General features: G+C 58.4%; 1 protein-coding gene across 1 annotated transcript in view; it reads right to left on the bottom strand.

Moving 5' to 3' along the window:
- FOXK1 (forkhead box K1) overlaps nucleotides 1–18,219 on the bottom strand; it is a 70,763-nt gene that overhangs the window by 17,772 nt on the left and 34,772 nt on the right. Inside the window, exon 2 of the mRNA XM_043559582.1 lies at nucleotides 5,098–5,283. Coding sequence (XP_043415517.1) covers nucleotides 5,098–5,283 — 186 coding nt within the window. The remainder of the gene's footprint in view (nucleotides 1–5,097; nucleotides 5,284–18,219) is intronic.

Below are 18,219 nucleotides of genomic sequence, written 5' to 3'. Positions count from 1 at the left end.
ACTGGGCCGCACGGGGCCTTCGTGGGGAGGACTGACCGACAGCAGCCCCCATGAGAACGTCTGGCGCAGGTGCACGCCACGCCCCCGTCCTGGGAGCGCCGATGCGGGGAACCTGCGCTCCCTGAGATGTCTGAGCTCCGCGTGACGCTTACACGGCATTGCTGTAATCTGCAAGAAGCGAAAGAACCGGCGAAGAAAATCCACAGAGGCCAGCTTCTGAGACCTGTCTTAGCGATTAAGGTAAACGCAACGCTGTGAAGTCCTGGGAGGCGACTTCAAGGGCCCGCCTGGTTTCTGCAGTGCGTTTTGCCCCGGTGCCCAGTCAGCGAACCGGCTTGAGTTGCTCCTCGGCCGGGACTTAACTTGGTGTGCACGTCCCAGGGGCGGCCCGGTTCGAGCGGACCTTGCAGGGTAGCCACCCCCACGTCCCCCTCAGCTCCAGGCCTCCAGGTCCTTCCCGCTTCCTGCTTCCCCGCGTGTGAGGCCTGGGCAGGGCCCTGTCCCCAGGTCACGTGCCCGCGGGAGCAGCAGCACAGCAGGCCGCTTATGCACACGGCCCTTGTGCACACAGCCAGCCTTTATGCACACAGCCGGCTGGGGCCGGGATTAAGCGTGAACCTTCAAAGGGCCCCCCCTGAGAACCGGGAAACGGCCACCCTGGGAAAGACAAGAACTTTCTCTCGACATGTTGGAGCCCAAACACACCCTGGCCCGGATTTCGGCAGAAGGGAAAACATAAAGTACGGGGAGGGCCCACCTTTCTGTGTGGATGAACCAGTTTTATTTCCCTGGAGTTTTCAGACAGGGAAAGGTGGGGGTGTGAGGTCCACAGGTACAGGTGCTCGGAGGTCAAGTGGCCTCCAGATGGGCCACAGAGGACAGGGCTCCCCGACCGGCCGGCCAGGATCCCTGCTGGCCTGAGTGGAGAGCCACACTCATCCGCAGGTCGTGCCGGAGCACGTGCAAAGGCTGTGGCGACAAGCCGTGACCGACTGTGACCCTGACGCAGGAAACGTCACCCCAAGGAAGGGCCCGAGTCTGCCTTTCTCCCGGGGACGGAGAGCGGCCGAGCTCTATCCAGTGACGAGGCGGACTGGCGATCGAAGACCACGGTTAAAGGTGGTTTCGTTCTGAAAGCGGCAGCTTAGACTCCGCCAGACTCCACAAAACAAACTGCTCTGGTTTCCGTCTCGACCTTGAAAAAGTTCAAGAAGCGCCTTCTTAAAGGGACAGCTCCTGAGGCTGGCTCTCGGGGAAGACTAGCCCCTCTCCTCCTGCGCTGCCTTTTCTCTGGCTTCTGGTGGGCACGTTCCCCAAAACTCAACTCTGAGAGCCTTTTTTAGATTGGTCTCTCGCTTTGTAAAACCCAGAAAATGATTAACCAATTTCTCCTGAAAACACCACTTCTTTGCAAAGCAGAAAAAAAAGTCAATAAAATGTTGCTGAAGACAGCAGAATTTATTTCAAAGAGCTTCATTCATTTTCTGGGTGGAGTACATCAGCACACACACACACACAAAAAGCCACCCCACACAACACAAACAAACGCCCAAAAACAAAGCAAAAACCCAACCACAGGCGCACCACACCCCCTAGCCAGCGGGGGGGGGGGGTGGGGGGGGGTGGGGGGGATGGGGAGGGAAGCAGAAAAAGGCCAAACAGAAAGGAAGGCAGGCGGGGTCCAGAGGGCGGGGCGGGGGCTGTTTATTAGCAAGAATCGAGAACGTTCCTACAGGGACTGCCTCTCGCCACTCCACTCGGAAAACCCTGGAGGAGACAGGGGCTCTGGCTGGGCAGGGTGCTGGAAAACCAGGTCCAGGGAGGAAAGCAACCCAAACAGAGGCCCCCAGGCGGCCCGGGCGGGCAGGGATCCAGGCACACAGGCCAATGGCACGAGCGGGGACACAGGCACACCAAACTAGGAGAAGAGGATCCTCTCCTCCCGCTGTGCTGTCAGGAGGGACGGGGGCTGTGACGGCTGCTCACTCGGGGCCCCAGGCTGACAGCCCCCAGCCTCGTCCCCTCCCCCTCCCCCCCCCAGCTGCAGGGAGGGGGCGTCCCAGGGAGGAGGGGAAGGGTGGCTGGTGTTTGTAAACATGAGGCTCCACCCCGGCACTGGCCAAAGTTGAACAGGATCTTGGCTAGCAAAACCGCAAGGGCCCCAAGGTTTCTAAACACTCCATTGGATTCCGCGGCGCCGAGATAAATGAATGTAAACAGAAATCCTTTCTGTGATACTTCATAGGCCAAAAACGGAGAGGGCCAGTCCCAAAGTGACTACTTTCTCCCCCAAATATCCTGCCAGATGAAAAAGAGAAGCAGTCTCTCCTGGGGGGTGGGGACACAGCCACCGGGGCCCAGCCCAGGACCGGCCCCTCAGGAGCCTGTCTTAACCGCTCCACTGCTCCGGGAGGGACCACCTCCCTTCTGACACAGAAGCAAAGTCAGCGCACGGGCTTGAACAGCTTCCCCGGGTGGCTACTGCGTTCATGTGGAACACTACTGGAAAATACATCTATTTTCTGAAGCCCTCCAGGTACAAAGCAGCACATTTTTCTTCCTTCGAAAGCATCCATTTGGCTGGCTTATGAACCGATTATCAACAACCCCACGCCCACCGCCTGCTCTGGTTTTGCCGGAAGCCCAAGGCCCTCCGCGGCCCGACCCCACGGCGGGACCAGCCTTCAGCTGCCAGCAGCGTGGGCACCGAACACCCTCGGCCGCCGTGCCCACTGCTGCGTCAGGGGCAGCTGGGTGGAGGTGTCAGCCCGTGTTACGTCCCTGTATCAGCGTCAGGGAGACGTCATTCACCCGTCCGGAGCGTACAATTCAGTGGTTTGCGCCGTGTTCCCACGCTGCGCAATCCTCACCGCTCTCCGATTCCAAAGCACTTCTGTCACCCCACAAAGGACCCCCGGGACGGGTGGCAGGCCCCCGGCAGCCCTCCGTTTTCTCCAGATCCGTCCGTTCCAGACGTCTCCTGCCAACGTTGCATCTGCCTGTTTTCACGGGCCACCCGCGTCATACCAGCTTATCGGTCCTTCGCTCCTTGTCTGCGGCCAAGTAACGCTCCGCGGTAAGGACACTCCTCGCTGTAATTTGTCCACTCCGTAGCTGACAGACAGCTGCGTCGTCTTCCTGTTGGGGCTATTGTGACTCACGGTGCCCTGAGCCCTCGTGTGCAGTGTCTGCCCGGACCTCACGCTCCACCGAGCCGCCGAGTCACGTGGTACGTTGTGAGGCGGAGCCGGTCTGTTTCCCAAAGTGGCCACGTCACTTCACGGCCCGTGACCTTTTCAAATCTCGGTATGAACTACACACATACGAGCAAGCGTAGGAACGTTTTCGTAGCGGGAGCATAAAACTCACGTTCTAGGGGCGCCCGGGGGGCTCAGTCAGTTAAGTGTCCGACTTCGGATCAGGTCATGACCTCACGGTCCGAAAGTTCAAGCCTCACATCGGGCTGGCTGCTGTCAGCGCAGAGCCCGCTTTGGATCCTCTGTCCTCCCCCGTTGGCTGTCTCACTTTCTCTCTTTCTCCCTCTCTCTCTCTGCCCCTCCCCTGCTCATACGCTCTCTCTCTCTCCCCAAAATAAAACAACTTTAAAGAAAAAAACCCACGTTCTAGGTTAAATTCAAGTGAGCTGTCTGAAAGAACAACGAGATCACGCGCTCAATGGTGGGTTTTAGAAGGGGGCCATAGGGCCATCCTAGAAAGCTGGAAGGGGCGGAAGAAGAGGCAGCCTCCTTGTAGAGCTGCAGGACGAGGCTGAGATGGGGCAGGTGTGGACGGAGCTGAACACAGGACCCAACACACACGTGGTTCTCCCGAGCCTGCAGATCTGGCCTCAGCGACTCCCCCCTCCCGCTGCTCCCGCTGACTGGATACATGGCCAGAAGCAGAACTCAGGTCCCAGCCTTGGGTTCTAGGCCAGGCCAGGTTCAACGCTGCCCCTACCATCCTCTCTGTAAGAGAAAGACACACCTGCTCGCCGGCCCTGCAGGCAACGCACTCGACGCCAGCTCAGTGCAAACGGTTCCCAGCTGACGACCGACACGTCCCAGCAGGAAGACAGAAGGCGCAAGAGGGGCATGATTCTTACACGAAGGCCGAGCGGCACACGGCTCCAGAACCCAGGCCCGCCGGAGTGTGGCTGCGCGGTGAGGGAAGGCTGCCGGGACGGCAGAGGGCCCGCCCGTGCCGTGGCGGTTTGCAAAGCGTGGCTCAGAGGCACCCCTGAGGATCCGAGACCCCGCCGGGAGGCCCGTGAAAGCAAAACCATCTTCGCGGCAAGACGAAGCCACAACCTGCCTCTCCCAGGGCTGACACAGTCACCAAGGCGGCAGCCGCAGGGGAAGGTACCGGTGCGGGAGCCGAGGCACGGCACCGAGGACACGGGGGTCACTGCACCCCTGGGGCCACACACGCAGCGAAGAAGAAAAAGAAAGCGAGCTTCGCCGAAAATGTCCCCAATGAAGCAGCAAAGTACTTCATTCAACCTGTGTTAAACGGTGACCCTCAGACACGTCTTCCACTGGGCTTTGCAATGACACAGCAGAGGGCAGGACCTGAGTGGCACGGGGAATCGAGAGCCCAACCCGCCCCTCTGTGCGTGATCCCCCACGGCCTCCGCCCGAGGGTCCTCTGTGCACCGTGCCAAGGACGAGAATCCTGAAACCTCACCAATAAAATTGAGAAAAACAAAGTTCCAATCCTGGTACGCACAGGCGACTTCGCAACGTTTTCAGTCTTTAAAGAACTCACACCTGTGCCTGTTTTCACGCAAGCCCCGCGTCCACACGGCTGCCGCCTGAAAGAGTGAGTCAAGAGGCAGTGACTCTTCCCTCACCAGACGAGAGAATTCTCCAGAGGGTTCTGTAAGGAGTCAGGTCCCTTGGACGCACTTAAAATAGTTTCAAAATTTCCATCCACGCCCCGCTTTCCAGAGAGACACAGGATGCTGTAGGAGACCTGGGTGACCCGCGTCACCTTGCTCTTTCCCAGACAGACTGTCAGGGTGCAGGGACCCTGGTTCTGTGACGGGGACCGCATGGCAAGGGCTCACGGCCCGCGGACAGGCCAGGGCAGGCCGCTCACCTGATGGTGCCGGTCGGGGAAGGGACGGGGCTGACCAGGCTGCGGAGATCCGGCTCCGGAATGTGAATCTTCAGAGGGGAGATCTGCGGGTAGAGGGGCCGGAGGGGAGACGCCGGGGCCTCCTCCTGACGGTACAGCGACGTGAACTGGATCTTGATGGCCGTGCTAGGGAACCGAAGGGTGCACCTGCAAGGGAAGGGGGAGCACACGTCAGCGCGGGAGATGCGGAGGAGGGCGGAGAGTCGGGGGGGGAGGGTTCTGGATCGCCAAGCAACGGAGCCCCCACCATCCGTCACTCTGGGTTCACAGAGCGAACCAGAAATCCTCTTTCTGTCGCGGTCACGGACACGGGTTCTTCTTTCCCTGCACGTGTGAAGAGAGACACAGACCCCGACGGGTCCCCAGCAGAGCTTCAGACACACAGAGCCACCTCCCCTCCCCTGGGATGGCCACAGGGGGACCTGAGGGGGGTTCACTGGCTCGCAGACAACGCCTGTCTGCAAACTGACAAGCCACGGTCACCGTTCACACGGCGAGCTGACACACAGACGCCCACGTTGCGGCTGCGAGACGTTACGAAGCGTGACAGAAGAGGCAGGGCCCCCTCCCCAGGCTGGCGGGAGCCTCACGGAGAAACGGGACCGTGGGCCGGACTTTGGGCCCTGGTTCTCCTGCGGGCAGGTGACTGCGCGCAAGCAAACTCAGCCTCGCGCATCCCAGTCAAACCCCGCGTGCGCCCGCGCGCGCGTGTGTCACAGGAACCCAGGGTGGCCTCCTTCCGAGAAATGTCTGCCTTTAAAATCCAGACATCACTCATCCAGAGCGCCCTCTGCCTTCTAGACGGACGGACCCTCAACAAGTCACAAACGGAAGCGAAGACCCAAAGGGCCAAAGGAGAGCAGGCTGCCCGCACACCCCCGCGGCAATCTCGCCGGTGGCAACGGCTCACAAAAGGCTCTTTGGGAAAAGCGGGGGGGTGCGGCGGGGGGGCTGGAGGCGGCACACGTGAGCTCCCACCCCCGACGCATGCGCCACAGTCTCAGAAAGGCGCTCCCGTCGCGCCAAGCGAATCACAGCTCGGGCGCGGGTCAGGGTCGCCCCGGGGGCAATGGTGCCGGGCCACCGCCAGCCGGCTGCTGGCCCCCTCCTGCCGTACTTCCGACTCGGGACCGGTGTTTACCCAGCAAATACACCTCCAAACTGCCATGGACGCGGCCAACGCCCTCTTTTCCTCTCAGTCAAGTAGTTTTTAAAAAGTGAGATTTAAGAACAGGTCAACATAGGTCCTGAGACCACGCGAGGCCGCGAACGGGCCCACTAAGAGCCCACAGGTACTCCTGAGCCTTGCAGCGGGAGGACGGCTTCTCGTGAAACGACTCAGCGACGTAGGCAGGCATCTGCTCCGACGGCCAAGCTGCCTGCGCCTCACGGGGAGACCGGCAGCAAACCGGCCTGACCGGCCAGGACCCATTCTTCCAGAGACACCTGAGCACAGGGGCTGGGAGTCTCGGCCAAGGGGGGGGAGACCCCGCAGCCAGGCCGCAGACTCCCAAGGCTCTGACCCACAGGCGCCAGGTCTGTATTTCCGAACCTAAAACCAGAACGAGGGGATTCTGACGCGGTTTCCTGCTCCCGGGCTGATTGTGGGGGATGCGGTCTAAACGCCAGCACGTCAGGGTGGGGGTGGGGGCGGTCTGTCCCGTCAGGTCAGCATCGCCCCCGCGGTTCTGCCTAAGGCCACCCGCGGCCATTTCAAAATATTCTGTAATCTTCTCCTTGCAAAAGCCACGGTTTGAACCGTTTGATGTCGCTTCCACGTCCCTTAGCTCTCCCACAACCCAACAGACGTTTCCTTCGTCGGTATTTTGGCCAGGAAGGTACGTCACGCATTTTTCTATGACGATGAGGTCCGTGGTGTCTCCAGACCTGGAGGCCTGTCGGCTTCTGAGGGCACAGAGCCCACATCCTTCCCGGCTCATGCCTGAGGGTGGGCCGCCGTCCCCGAAACAGAGGGGGGAGGAAGGAGCTGGAACCGGGGACGTGGCCGAGGGCTCCACACGCGCACACCCCCGTCCTGCAGGGTTGGCAACGGAAGCGATGATAAGGAACGTTTGCAGACAGCTTCTCCGTCCTCTCCTGTCCCTTCCTTCGGCAGCTGCACATCCTCACAGCGAGGGGCTGCCACCCGCCAGCAGGGCGCGCGGACAGAGTTCCGTGCCCCGCGCTGCGAAAGCCCCCACGCTAACAGGAGATCAGAGCGAGATCAGAGTGTACTAGAGTCGTCCAGGCAGCCAGAGGGAGGATGTGGCTTTGGCCCATGACAGAGGTCACAAGGCAGGGGGCGATGTCAGAAACAGGGCTTCGGGTGAACACAAGAGCTGGGGGTGCGGGATCCCTGGACCCGGAACAGGAAAGCCAGGCTCCGGGGAAAAGCCAGGCTCCGGGCGGGAGGGTCTGGCCCGGGGCTACATCACTGCAGGACCAGAGGGCGAGTCTCAGCAGGTGATGGAGGCGCCCAGGGAGGGCACCGCTTCCGGTCCGGTGCAGGAGAGGTGGTGGGCTGACACGCAGGGGGCCAACGCGAAGGAAGAGGGTGATTTAGGGCCTCACCTCACCTCCAGGGAGCTCAGTGCCCTAACCTCTACGGCGTTCGGTGTTCTTGGCTAACAAAAGCGGACGCTTCGAACAGAAGAGATGATCTCTTAGGCACTTTCCAGTTCAAAAACCAAAGATTCCAGATAACAACACGCACACGGGTGGACTTCTCAGTAAAACAAAACACAACATTTCGTGGGCCAGGGATTTCGGTCAGCAAATTCGTAGCGAAATCGAACACCATCCAGAACTGATTCAAACAGGGCAATTTCCTACTGGAAGAGTCATTTCCAATTAGGGTTTAACAATAAACATTTTCATATTATTTGCTGTAACAGCTATTTCAAAAGCAGCTCCTGACTCACTCTTCCAAAAATTATCCCGAGGCAGACTGTATCCTACCTGGGAGAAACACCAGGAAGCTACATGATTTTAAACAGACATCTCCCCAGGGTGCTCCCGGGTTCGCCAATTACTTCTCTCCCTACAAAACTTTCATTCTGGGTTAGGGCCCTAGTTGGAGTTTTAATGAGCATGTTTTGTAATTAAAGCTATTCTCTTGAAGCTGTTTCCCTTTAGGTCTCACCCCAACCATACGCTGCACACCTGCCTTCAGTGCCCGGGACCCTGACTGCAGGTAAGCCTGTGTGTCTAGAACTCACTAGAAATCACCGCCCCGGCCTGCAGCACAGCTCTGCCAGGGAAGCGCCTACCTGGGAGGGCCAGCCCCTCAGATCTCCGCATAGCGTCCTTGTCCTTCCTGATGGACAGAGACAAAGTGGGTGGGTGGCGGCCTAGGGCTGGGGGGAGGGGTGGGGCGGGGGAGCCAGCTTGCAGGGGTGGTATTGATTATGGCAGGAGCTGCTCACCAGACTAAAAACCACTGAACTGGACAATTTAAGTGGGTTAGTTGCGTGCTATGTGAATTGTATCTCATTTGAGCTCTTCTGAAAAAACGTTCTTGCCCTCAAGCCCTCATGCTTGGGGTCTGCCCCAGGCTTGCAAAGGTCCTGGGGCCATCTGGACGCCAAAGGCTCCTGGGTGAGGCCTTGGTTCCCCGGAAGCGGCCCTATTCAGCATCAGGTCAAAGATCACAGCACGGAAGTCTGGCTCTGCTGCTGCTCAAGCTCGAATGAGCCTAAGTGATTTGGGGGGCCCGGGGCGCTGACTTACCCTCACTTCCGCTTGGGCCTTAAGTGGGAATCCCACTGCCTGCCCTAACAGCCAGGAAATTGTTGCAGATAAAAATGGCTCATTTAATCCTTACCGATACAAATATAAGTACCATGGTCTTCATTTTAGACCCAAGAAATAATCAGAAAGAGAGGGAAGTAGAGGCGAAAGCTTCCAGAAAAGGTGTTTTTTTTTTTTTTTTTAATTTTTTTAAAGGCAATAGAGATTTCATCTCCAGAGCTGTTACTGCCCCCACTCCCCAGGGCCCGCCTCTCACCCCACCGCGTCCCCACAGAGAGGGTGACCCACGGAAACACTCCTGGGCGTCTCACAACGAGCAGGCAAGGACATCCCACACTGAAAATGAATGACTGAAATCCTGCACGCCAAACAGGGCACCCCCAACCTTTCTCACGTCCCCCAGCGGATGGCACAGGGGGCAGACCCGGCGTCTGTGGCCCTCGTGAAGCCCATCGGACAAGGAACCTGCCAGCCGACCAACCCGGCACTCGCGGCAGTGGTCAGCGGTCAGCGTGAGCACCTCGCTCTAAACGCGGACAGGGAAGGACAGACATCTGGGAAGCATCTGCAACAGGACGCCAGGGACCAGACAACTGGGGGGCCCAGAGGAAGCAGATAACTCAGGAGCAGAGGGGAAGGCAGACCACCTGTGTCTCCCAGCTGCCCAAGGGCTGAGGGCCCCAAAAGGCACCTCCTGGACAACCAGACGTACACAGAAAATAAATCTTGGGAAGTAAGGCTGGATGAGACAGGAAGTCACCTCCCGAAAAGACAAAGGAAACTGGTGGTTCAGGCCGGGAGGTTCACATCTGGACAAGACCCACTCCTCAGAGAAGCCCTTTCAGGAAGCTACGGGGAGGAAGGCTCCGGATCCCACAACACAGACCGCGGCCTTCGAACCACACCTTACTTCCCGGCCATCACAGAACCCAGAGCTTGCTGCAAGGCAGCTGGGGACGGCCCCAAGTTTAATTCCAAACACAGGCGCTGTTTCACCAGCAGGAAGTGAGGACACGAATGTCAGAAGCTGGAGGCTGTGCACCTTCCCCCGCGGCAGCGGACAGCGGGCCCCGTGCGACGGAGCCTGCCACCGTGACCGGACATGTGGGGATGTGCAGTGTCGGTGTCCACGGGGACGCCCAACGTACGGGCTGCAGCACTGGGAAGGGCCCAGGCTTTCTCACCAGGCTAGAGAATGGGGAACCAGGCTGCTGAGCCTCGAGCTTCGGGGGCCCCGGGATGGAGCAGACAGGCCCACGCCTGATACCAGTAACTGAAAGACCCATTTTCCAGGATGACACCTGGCACCGGAGACCCCTGCCGTGGTTCCTGGACGCGGACAGGACCCTGAGCAAGCAGCCGGGGCGCCTACCGGGCTTCTGTGGAAACTGCAGCCCAACAAGCCACAAACCCGGCCGGCAAGGTGTGACCTTCCCACCCCGCCCTGCATCAGGTGGGACGGGCCACTAGGAAGCGCATCAGCTCCAGGGCCCGCTGCAGACGAGGCCAGGGAGGCTGGTGGGCAGAGATCCTTCCAGAATGCAGATGGAGGGATGGGCCCTGTGGGGCACAGGCTTGGAGAACGTCCGTGACCAGTGAGTGGGTTTCCTGCTCTTCTCTTTCCCAAATAAGAGCTGGGATCACCTGCCCCTGCTTCTGCTGGGCTCAGCATTGCAGTAGGACCACCTGGAGCGCCCTGACAGAGGGACACGCTTGTCACCAGAGATCCTGGATTTTACGGGCTGCAGTCACCGAGGGGGGCTTGGGGTTGCCTCCCGTAATGATAGGGATGAGTGTTTTCATGTTGGAAGAAGGGACACAAGCATGTGGGTGGTCAAAAGGCGGACTATGACAGCGACAGCCAGTCCCCTGGACACACGTCCTCTCTTGCTCTTACGGTGAACTAGCTGGACAGCTGTGCACACTTCTCTGCCTCTCCTGCAACCAAGGGACCGTGCTGGTCAGTGGGATGTGAAGACTTAGGCCCTGAAGAGGAATAGTGTCGCCACTTCTTTCTTTCCCCTTGGCCACAATGCCAGTGTGATGGCAGGAGCTGCAGCAGCCATAATGGGCCATAAAATAAATGGACATCGGGTAACAGGACAACATAACGGAAAAGAGCTTGGAGCTGCTGTGTCAGCTTAGATTAAGACTGTTACGTGCAAAAAATAACCAGCTTCACCCTGGGTTTTTTTTCAATGTTTAGTTTTGAGAGAGAGAGAGAGAGCACAAGCAGGGCAAGGGCAGAGAGAGAGAGAGAGAGAGAGAGAGAGAATCTGAAGCAGGCTCCAGCTCTGACCTATCAATACTGAGCCTAACGCAGGGCTCGAACCCAAGAGCCCAGAGATCATGACCAGAGCTGAGGTCGGATGCTTCACTGACTGAGCCACCCAGGTGCCCCAACGTAAGTTTAATTTTAAACTAGCTTATTTATTCACTCTTTTAAAAAGTAATTTTTAAGAGATTTTATTAAAATATTTAAGTTTATTTACTTTGAGAGACAGAGAGAGAGAGAGAGTGAGTGAGCATGGGGTAGGGGCAGAGAGAGAGGGAGAGACAGAATCCCCAGCAGACTTTGCACTCAGAGCCTGATGTGGGGCTCAAATTCACAAACCATGAGATCATGACCTGAGCCGGTCAGATGCTTAACGGACTGAGCCACCCAGGCGCCCCAGCTTCACCCTGGTTTTTTGACCTTAGTTTAAAAAAACCAAAACTACACCCTAACTCTAAACAGCTAAAGAGCTCTCTAATAGGAACCACTGTGCAAACTATGCTGTGTACTCATGGACGAACATCACGCGGCCACTTAAAAGGACGCTTTTCATCACCGCGCACCTCTGGACAAATCTCGAATGCATCCACCTGTTTTCCCCATCGAGGAGAACGGGGTAACTATAGAAAATCCTTCGTAGGGTTCTCTGGAGTATTAGGCAGAACGGTCCAAGCGCCCACAAAGCACCGGCCCATTGTGAGACGCGGTGATAAGTCAAAGCGCGGAGACCAGCGGCTCAGAGTGGTGGCGAAAGGTGTGGGATCCGAAATCAGACAGGCCTGGGTTGAGAATGGGCTGCGGGGATGGCGTCGGGGGGCCGGGGAGGTCTCGGCGCAGCGGCAGCCCGGACGCAGGAACGACACAGAGCGCGAGGCCCGGCACGCGGCCAGCCGGCAGCCGCCAGCGGCACGGCATGTAGGTGGTGGTGCTCTCAGAAGGGCCGGCCGAGAGGGGAAGGAGCAGCCCTGGGGGGGGGCGGCCTCCCAGGACCCCCCCCCCCCCCCGCCACCCGGTTTCGAACTTTCCTTCGGTGTTACCGTGTCCTTTCAGAAATGAGACATTCAAGAATCTGGGGGTGGAGGGAAAGTAATACTTGATAACCAGTCCTTCGGGATGTTGCGAGGCGTGACGGGTCTTCTGGAAAATTCACGGGGGACCGACCCCGGCCCAGTTCTGCTGTGCGGTCTGGCTCCGGGGGCGGGGGTGGGGGGGAAGGTGGACACACGGCCGGGCCTCGAGGTCTGAAGGGGAGGCCGGGAGGCTGGCCGAACGTGACTCCACAGACAGGCCCCTCCCTTCCCGCCCTGCCCCAGTGCTGCGGTGCCGGCAGACACGATGAGACAACGCTCATGGGGTGGCCGCGGTCCGCGGCGGTCCCCACGTGCCTCTGTCTGCAGTGACGATGCCAGAGGAGCTGGATCATTGGAGAAAAACAAGACCGTTCGGGAAATGGTCTTGAGACACTTTTACGTATAAAATCCCCAAATCAAAGGACTCTGGCAATCTTATTTTTTTCAACCTAAAACATCTGTTTTTCCTAAAAACGAAGCACATTTTGCTAGAATACCCAGAAGCGCAGAAGGGAGGCTGTGGGACACCCTCGTGGCTAAGCTGGGGCCGTCGGTGGGGGCTGCAGAGCACAGGCGGGTCGGCGGGGCAGGAGCGACAGGGCAAGCCCGGGCCAGGAAAAGCAAAGGGGAGCCGATGGCCGAGGCCTCGGGAGGGCGGGAGGACCGCGGTCCCTGACCGGGCGCCGGCCTTCTAAGGCCCCGGACGCAGCGCCCAAAACTCCAAGCCCGACCCCCTGTGTTCAGTCTTGGTCCCTCTTCCACGAATCAGGGCTGCAATCTCCACTCTGCACCAGCCTGCCCCACCTTCGAAGTGACCCCCAGCCTTGCTTTCCTGGGCTGGCCTGGCCACACGGCTGTGCCCTTGGCCGGCTGCTCCCGGGGAAACAGGTGGCTACCGACCCGGCTCCGATCCGGGTCCCTGTCTGCGCAGCAACAACGCAGGTGTGGGAATGAAATATGGCAGATTTAAGCATTCTGGTTTATTTTTTTCAACGTTTTTATTTTTATTTTTGGGACAGAGAGAGACAGAGCATGAACGGGGGAGGGGCAGAGAGAGAGGGAGACACAGAATCGGAAACAGGCTCCAGGCTCCGAGCCATCCGCCCAGAGCCTGACGCGGGGCTCGAACTCACGGACCGCGAGATCGTGACCTGGCTGAAGTCGGACGCTTAACCGACTGCGCCACCCAGGCGCCCCAAAAACTGAAAAGCTCTTAATGTTTATTTTATTTTTTTTTTTTAAATTTATTTTTTTTTCAACGTTTATTTATTTTTGGGACAGAGAGAGACAGAGCATGAACGGGGGAGGGGCAGAGAGAGAGGGAGACACAGAATCGGAAACAGGCTCCAGGCTCCGAGCCATCCGCCCAGAGCCTGACGCGGGGCTCGAACTCACGGACCGCGAGATCGTGACCTGGCTGAAGTCGGACGCTTAACCGACTGCGCCACCCAGGCGCCCCAAGCATTCTGGTTTAGAAGGAGCTTTGTTTTCTTCTTTGTTTTCTTCTTCTTTATGTGTTTTCCTATGATCTATATTTTTTTTAAATAAGGACAATATATTTTTATAATCAGGTCAAAAAAATCTACTTTTATAGGGAAAAAAAAGAAAAAAAGATAGGATATTTAAGCCTCTGTGGTAAATCAAAAACGCAGTAACAAATGCAGCCAAAGGCCTGGTCAAAGCCAGGGCTCCTTGGTACAAATGGAGGCTCAGCCCCCATGTGAGGAGCCCCCCGAGGAGAGAAGGGGCAGGGGACCCCCGAACTAGATGGGAGCCCCTGGAGGCCCACCCTCGCCTCGCACGTCCCGCCAGGTGGGCTCACGGCAGTCCCGGGGACCCCCTGCAGGAGGCGGCTAGGGAGGCCCACCTGGGGTTCATTTCACCCACCCTTCTGGGGAACAACATCCTGCTCCCAGGAGACCCCTAGCAAATCGGGACGGGTTCTCTGGCATCACTCGGAGGATTCCTGCTCACTTCGACAGTGTGACTTGAAGAGTGTGTGGCCATGTGTACAGTGTCACTCGGCTGAGGCCCACTGAGTCATCCGGGAGGGCGAGGGCCCCGGGATCCGCGCTCTCAGCGGGCGCCCCCCCCGGGGGAATCTTACTCCCGGGGAAGCCTGGTGCTCAGGCGTGTTTGGGAAACTACCTAAGACCCCAGTGAATGCAAGGTGAGGGCCAGGCACGCCTGCTCTGTCCCCTGGCCCCAGGGGAAGCCCACGAAGCGACCCACCCCCACGTGGCCATTTCTATCACGCCACAGAGAAGGGGCCTTAGACACAGACCTGCCGGCAGCGGAGGCTCAGGGTCCCTGGGGGAGGACCCCGGCCATCTTCTCAGGGGCATTCTTAGCCCTTGGTGGGGATGTGTGGGATTTAACACAAATCAGAAAAATCACCGGGTAAGGCGAGCTCCCAAGCTTTATAGTTTGGAAAATCAACGGGACAGAAAGTCCAATATACCTCCCAGACCTGCCTAAAAATCACCAAAGACCCTCCAGCTGGGTGAATGGAGGAGCCACAAAGGTCAGAACCAGCACCTCCACTGTCCTGGCTTCTTAAAGGTCAGTGCCAGACCGAAGAGGCCGCGGAGGGGCCGTCCCGTGCCGCAGACCACAGGACCGGACCGCACGCACGGCAGTCACGGAAACAGCACCGCGGCTCCCTGGGGGCGACGCGGGACACAACGGGGCCGTGAGCACGAGCACTTCGAGTTCCCTCTTCCCTTTCCCTCCATGCGGATCCAAAGAAACGACTCCAGGAAGTTTAAGTGGCTTGACCTACGGATCTTACAACGCAGCCACAGTATCTCCACGTCACCACTCTTTCCCGGGGGCCTATGTTCTTCCAGATTCTGTCCCCTCGGTGCCCGTGCCCGGCTCAGGGCTGCTCAGCGCCCCTCAAGCTCCTTCGGGCAGGTGCCCGCACCGCGGCCAGTCTGCTCTCCTGGCACACACAGAGCACACACCTGTCAGAGCGCACGACAAGTTCCCCACGATGTATTTCTGGAATCGAAAGTCCATCAAGAGGTAAAGGTACATAAGGCAGAGACAGGAGAAGAGAATTCTCATCAGGGCACCGCACGAACCACAACATGGAGGGCAGCAGCTACATCTCGGCCCTGGTGGAGTCGCCGAACCACAGGGAAAGGACTAGAATTTTCTGGTCCTAGATTAACGTCGCAATGATATGGACAACACACCTTCACTGTGCTCAGTGGAGTCAACTGGCGAAAGAATCAGACAAGGTTCAGGGCAGCGGAGGGCCATCGCTTCACCCCCGGCCGAGGGACTGGGGCCGCCCCAATCCGCACGCACACTTTCCCGAGAGAGTCAGGTGGATATGGCACTGCTCGCGGCGGCCCCGAGTTCTCTGGCCAGGATGCCACGGAGATGGGGGGAGGGGGGAAGTCTGCACAGCCACCAGCACCTGCCTGACCTACACCCATGTGACCCAGGGACGCACGCCCGAGGGCCCTCTGGACGCACAGCGTCTCCGCTGCTGGAGCACAGGGCGCTTGTGCAGGAAAGTGAGGACACCCGGGAGGCCCAGGAAAGCGAGGACCCCCGGGAGGCCCAGGAAAGCATCATAAATCACCAAAAAGTAAGTAATCATCACATTTATGCTTTGAAATGCTTTTCAGAGAGCACCAGTAACGCCCCCTCCTCGGGTCACGGACCCCCACCCCACGGGGCACGACATCCAGGTGACATTCAGAGTTTAGGACCAGTCGGGTAGGACACTACCAGCCGCTGGGACGCTGCCGAAGGAGAGACGTTTCTGCGTGAGAATGATGTGAGAAAACAAAGGTCTTTTGCCTAAGGCTTAATTAGCGTGAAGTTCCCTAATGATACAATAACAGTTAAAACAGCGTGCCAGGTATCGGCACATTGAAGGCTCTAAACACGTTAACGGCCCAAACACCCTGCTTTTCTGGACACTTTAGTTTTATTTAGATCTGCGCATTTTGAGAATATTACAAAAAAGCCGCCGCGTTATCATTCCCCACCACCACCCCCCACCCCCCACCCCCCCCCCCGCCCAGAACAGAGGAGCAAAGGGAAAGATCCCGGGCCGCAGCCGCCGTCGAGCTGTGGAAGGAAGGGGAGGAGAGACCGACAACGGGGCAGAAATCAACTCTGTGTGTTTATTTTCTGGATTCTGGAAACTCAAAGAGGCCCGAATTCAGTTTTGTTAAACTTGGCAGAGGAAATGCCTTCAGAAGCTGCAGGCAGAGCTGGGAGGGCCGGCCAGAACGGCGTCACCACCACGACCGCCCGAACGGAAGGTCTGTAGCAAGGCCCGTCCTTCCGCAGAGAAGCGTGAGTTCGCCCAGAACAGGGCCGTCCCAGGCAAACCCGCGAGGCCCCGCACCCCCGCCTCCCACTGGCAACCCTGTCCCAGTCGAAAGTGATGTTTCAAGGCCTTCCCTGCTGGTCCCGTCCCCAAGGACAGCAGCAGAGCTCAAGACAGAGCCTGAAAACATAACTCCAAGTTCGCCTCCACCGAGAGCAAAGAGTCTGCGCCGGGCTTTTATTTCTTTAAAGTTCCATTTGTCAAAACACCACAGGGAGAGCAGAGCGCCCGGTGCCCGAATGCTGTGACAAATCACGCCCTTGCTTTATCGAGGCCCAGCTCAGCTTACTTTCCTAATTTGGAAAACGCAACAGGCGCAAACCGAAACCTGCACGGAGCTGTGAGGGAGGGACCGTGGGGCGTGTGCGGCTCTGCCCCGGGCTATCTGGGAACCACGCTGGCGTCCGGCCACTTTCCCGGGGAACTGAAGGCCTGTGACAGGGCCTGGGAAGCGCTCACGGTTGGCAGACGGGGCGCTCTGCGCCGACGTCTGAGCCCGGGTGGAGTCTGCTCCCAGCCCCGCGCCCCGCAGCCCGCAGCACGGGACGGGGCGCGCTGGCACCCGGCCGCCCGGCCCCCAGGGACAGGGAAGGCGCTCTCCTGCTCTCCTGCGGTGACACCCCGCTGATACCTTACAGAGCAGCACCCTCTAGTTGACCTACAGGGCCCCTGCAAGCTTGCTTCTGTCCTCTGCTGTGGCAAGAGGGACACGGGGTGGCGACCTCTGGGTGTTCCTGTGAGCAGAGCTGAGGACTGTCACCCTCAAGTGGCAGCCCCCAGCGGCCTTAAACGGAGCCCAGTCACAGAAGGAGCCCTCACGGGCAAAGCTAGTGTAGGAGGTTCCGCGGGGGTGGCAGGGGGAAGGGTTGTGCTGGGTGGGGGTGCGCACGACGGCCGCCCAGGCAGGTTTCTCCCGGAGAAAGTGCAGAAGGCGGGGCGCCCACTTCCCTTATTCCTCCCCCCAACTTTTTCCTCCGTGCCCAGGCTCCACCTAAAAGCCTATTTCCCAGCCATCTCCACAGTGGGGGATGACCAACGAAAAGTGAGCGGAACCTCATGGGCAGGCCATGCAGAAAGTCCCCGAAGAGGAGGACACACAGCTACCGAGTGAGCACTAAGTGCCCATCATCTCTTCCTCCACTTCTCGCCTAGGACAAAACTGTGATGACCGGTGTACCAGCAACCACCCTGCACAAGGAGGTCACTTGAAAATGAAAGCCTCTTGCTAAGAATGGTGAGACAGAAAAACAGAAGCAGCCTTGGTATGTGCTGAGCCCAGCCCGGGCCTCAACTGCAGTCTGTGACGGAGGCAGCAGAGCTACCCTGAAAACACACACACACACACACACACACACACACACACAGCAAAGCACCAACCTCTCATCCTCTGCACATCCTTTATACAAAACAAAACTGCTTGGCTTTAGAAAGGAAAAGAAGCCAGGGCTTTCTGCTGAAGAAAAGACTGAACTATTGTCCACACAGCAGACCCCAGGAGGGTGGGCCACGTTTCAAAAGCAGTTTACTGCACAGCACGGCTCTGGTGAACACACCAGGAGCTCCTTTTGCAACACCATTATCATCTGGGCTCACACAAATTAAGAAGCCAAAATGCCAAGGGCCCTTGAAAACCT

Source organism: Prionailurus bengalensis, chromosome E3 (genome assembly GCF_016509475.1).
Source record: "Prionailurus bengalensis isolate Pbe53 chromosome E3, Fcat_Pben_1.1_paternal_pri, whole genome shotgun sequence".
NCBI classification, from domain to species: Eukaryota; Metazoa; Chordata; class Mammalia; order Carnivora; family Felidae; genus Prionailurus; species Prionailurus bengalensis.
This window is presented reverse-complemented; position numbering and strand designations above follow the sequence as displayed.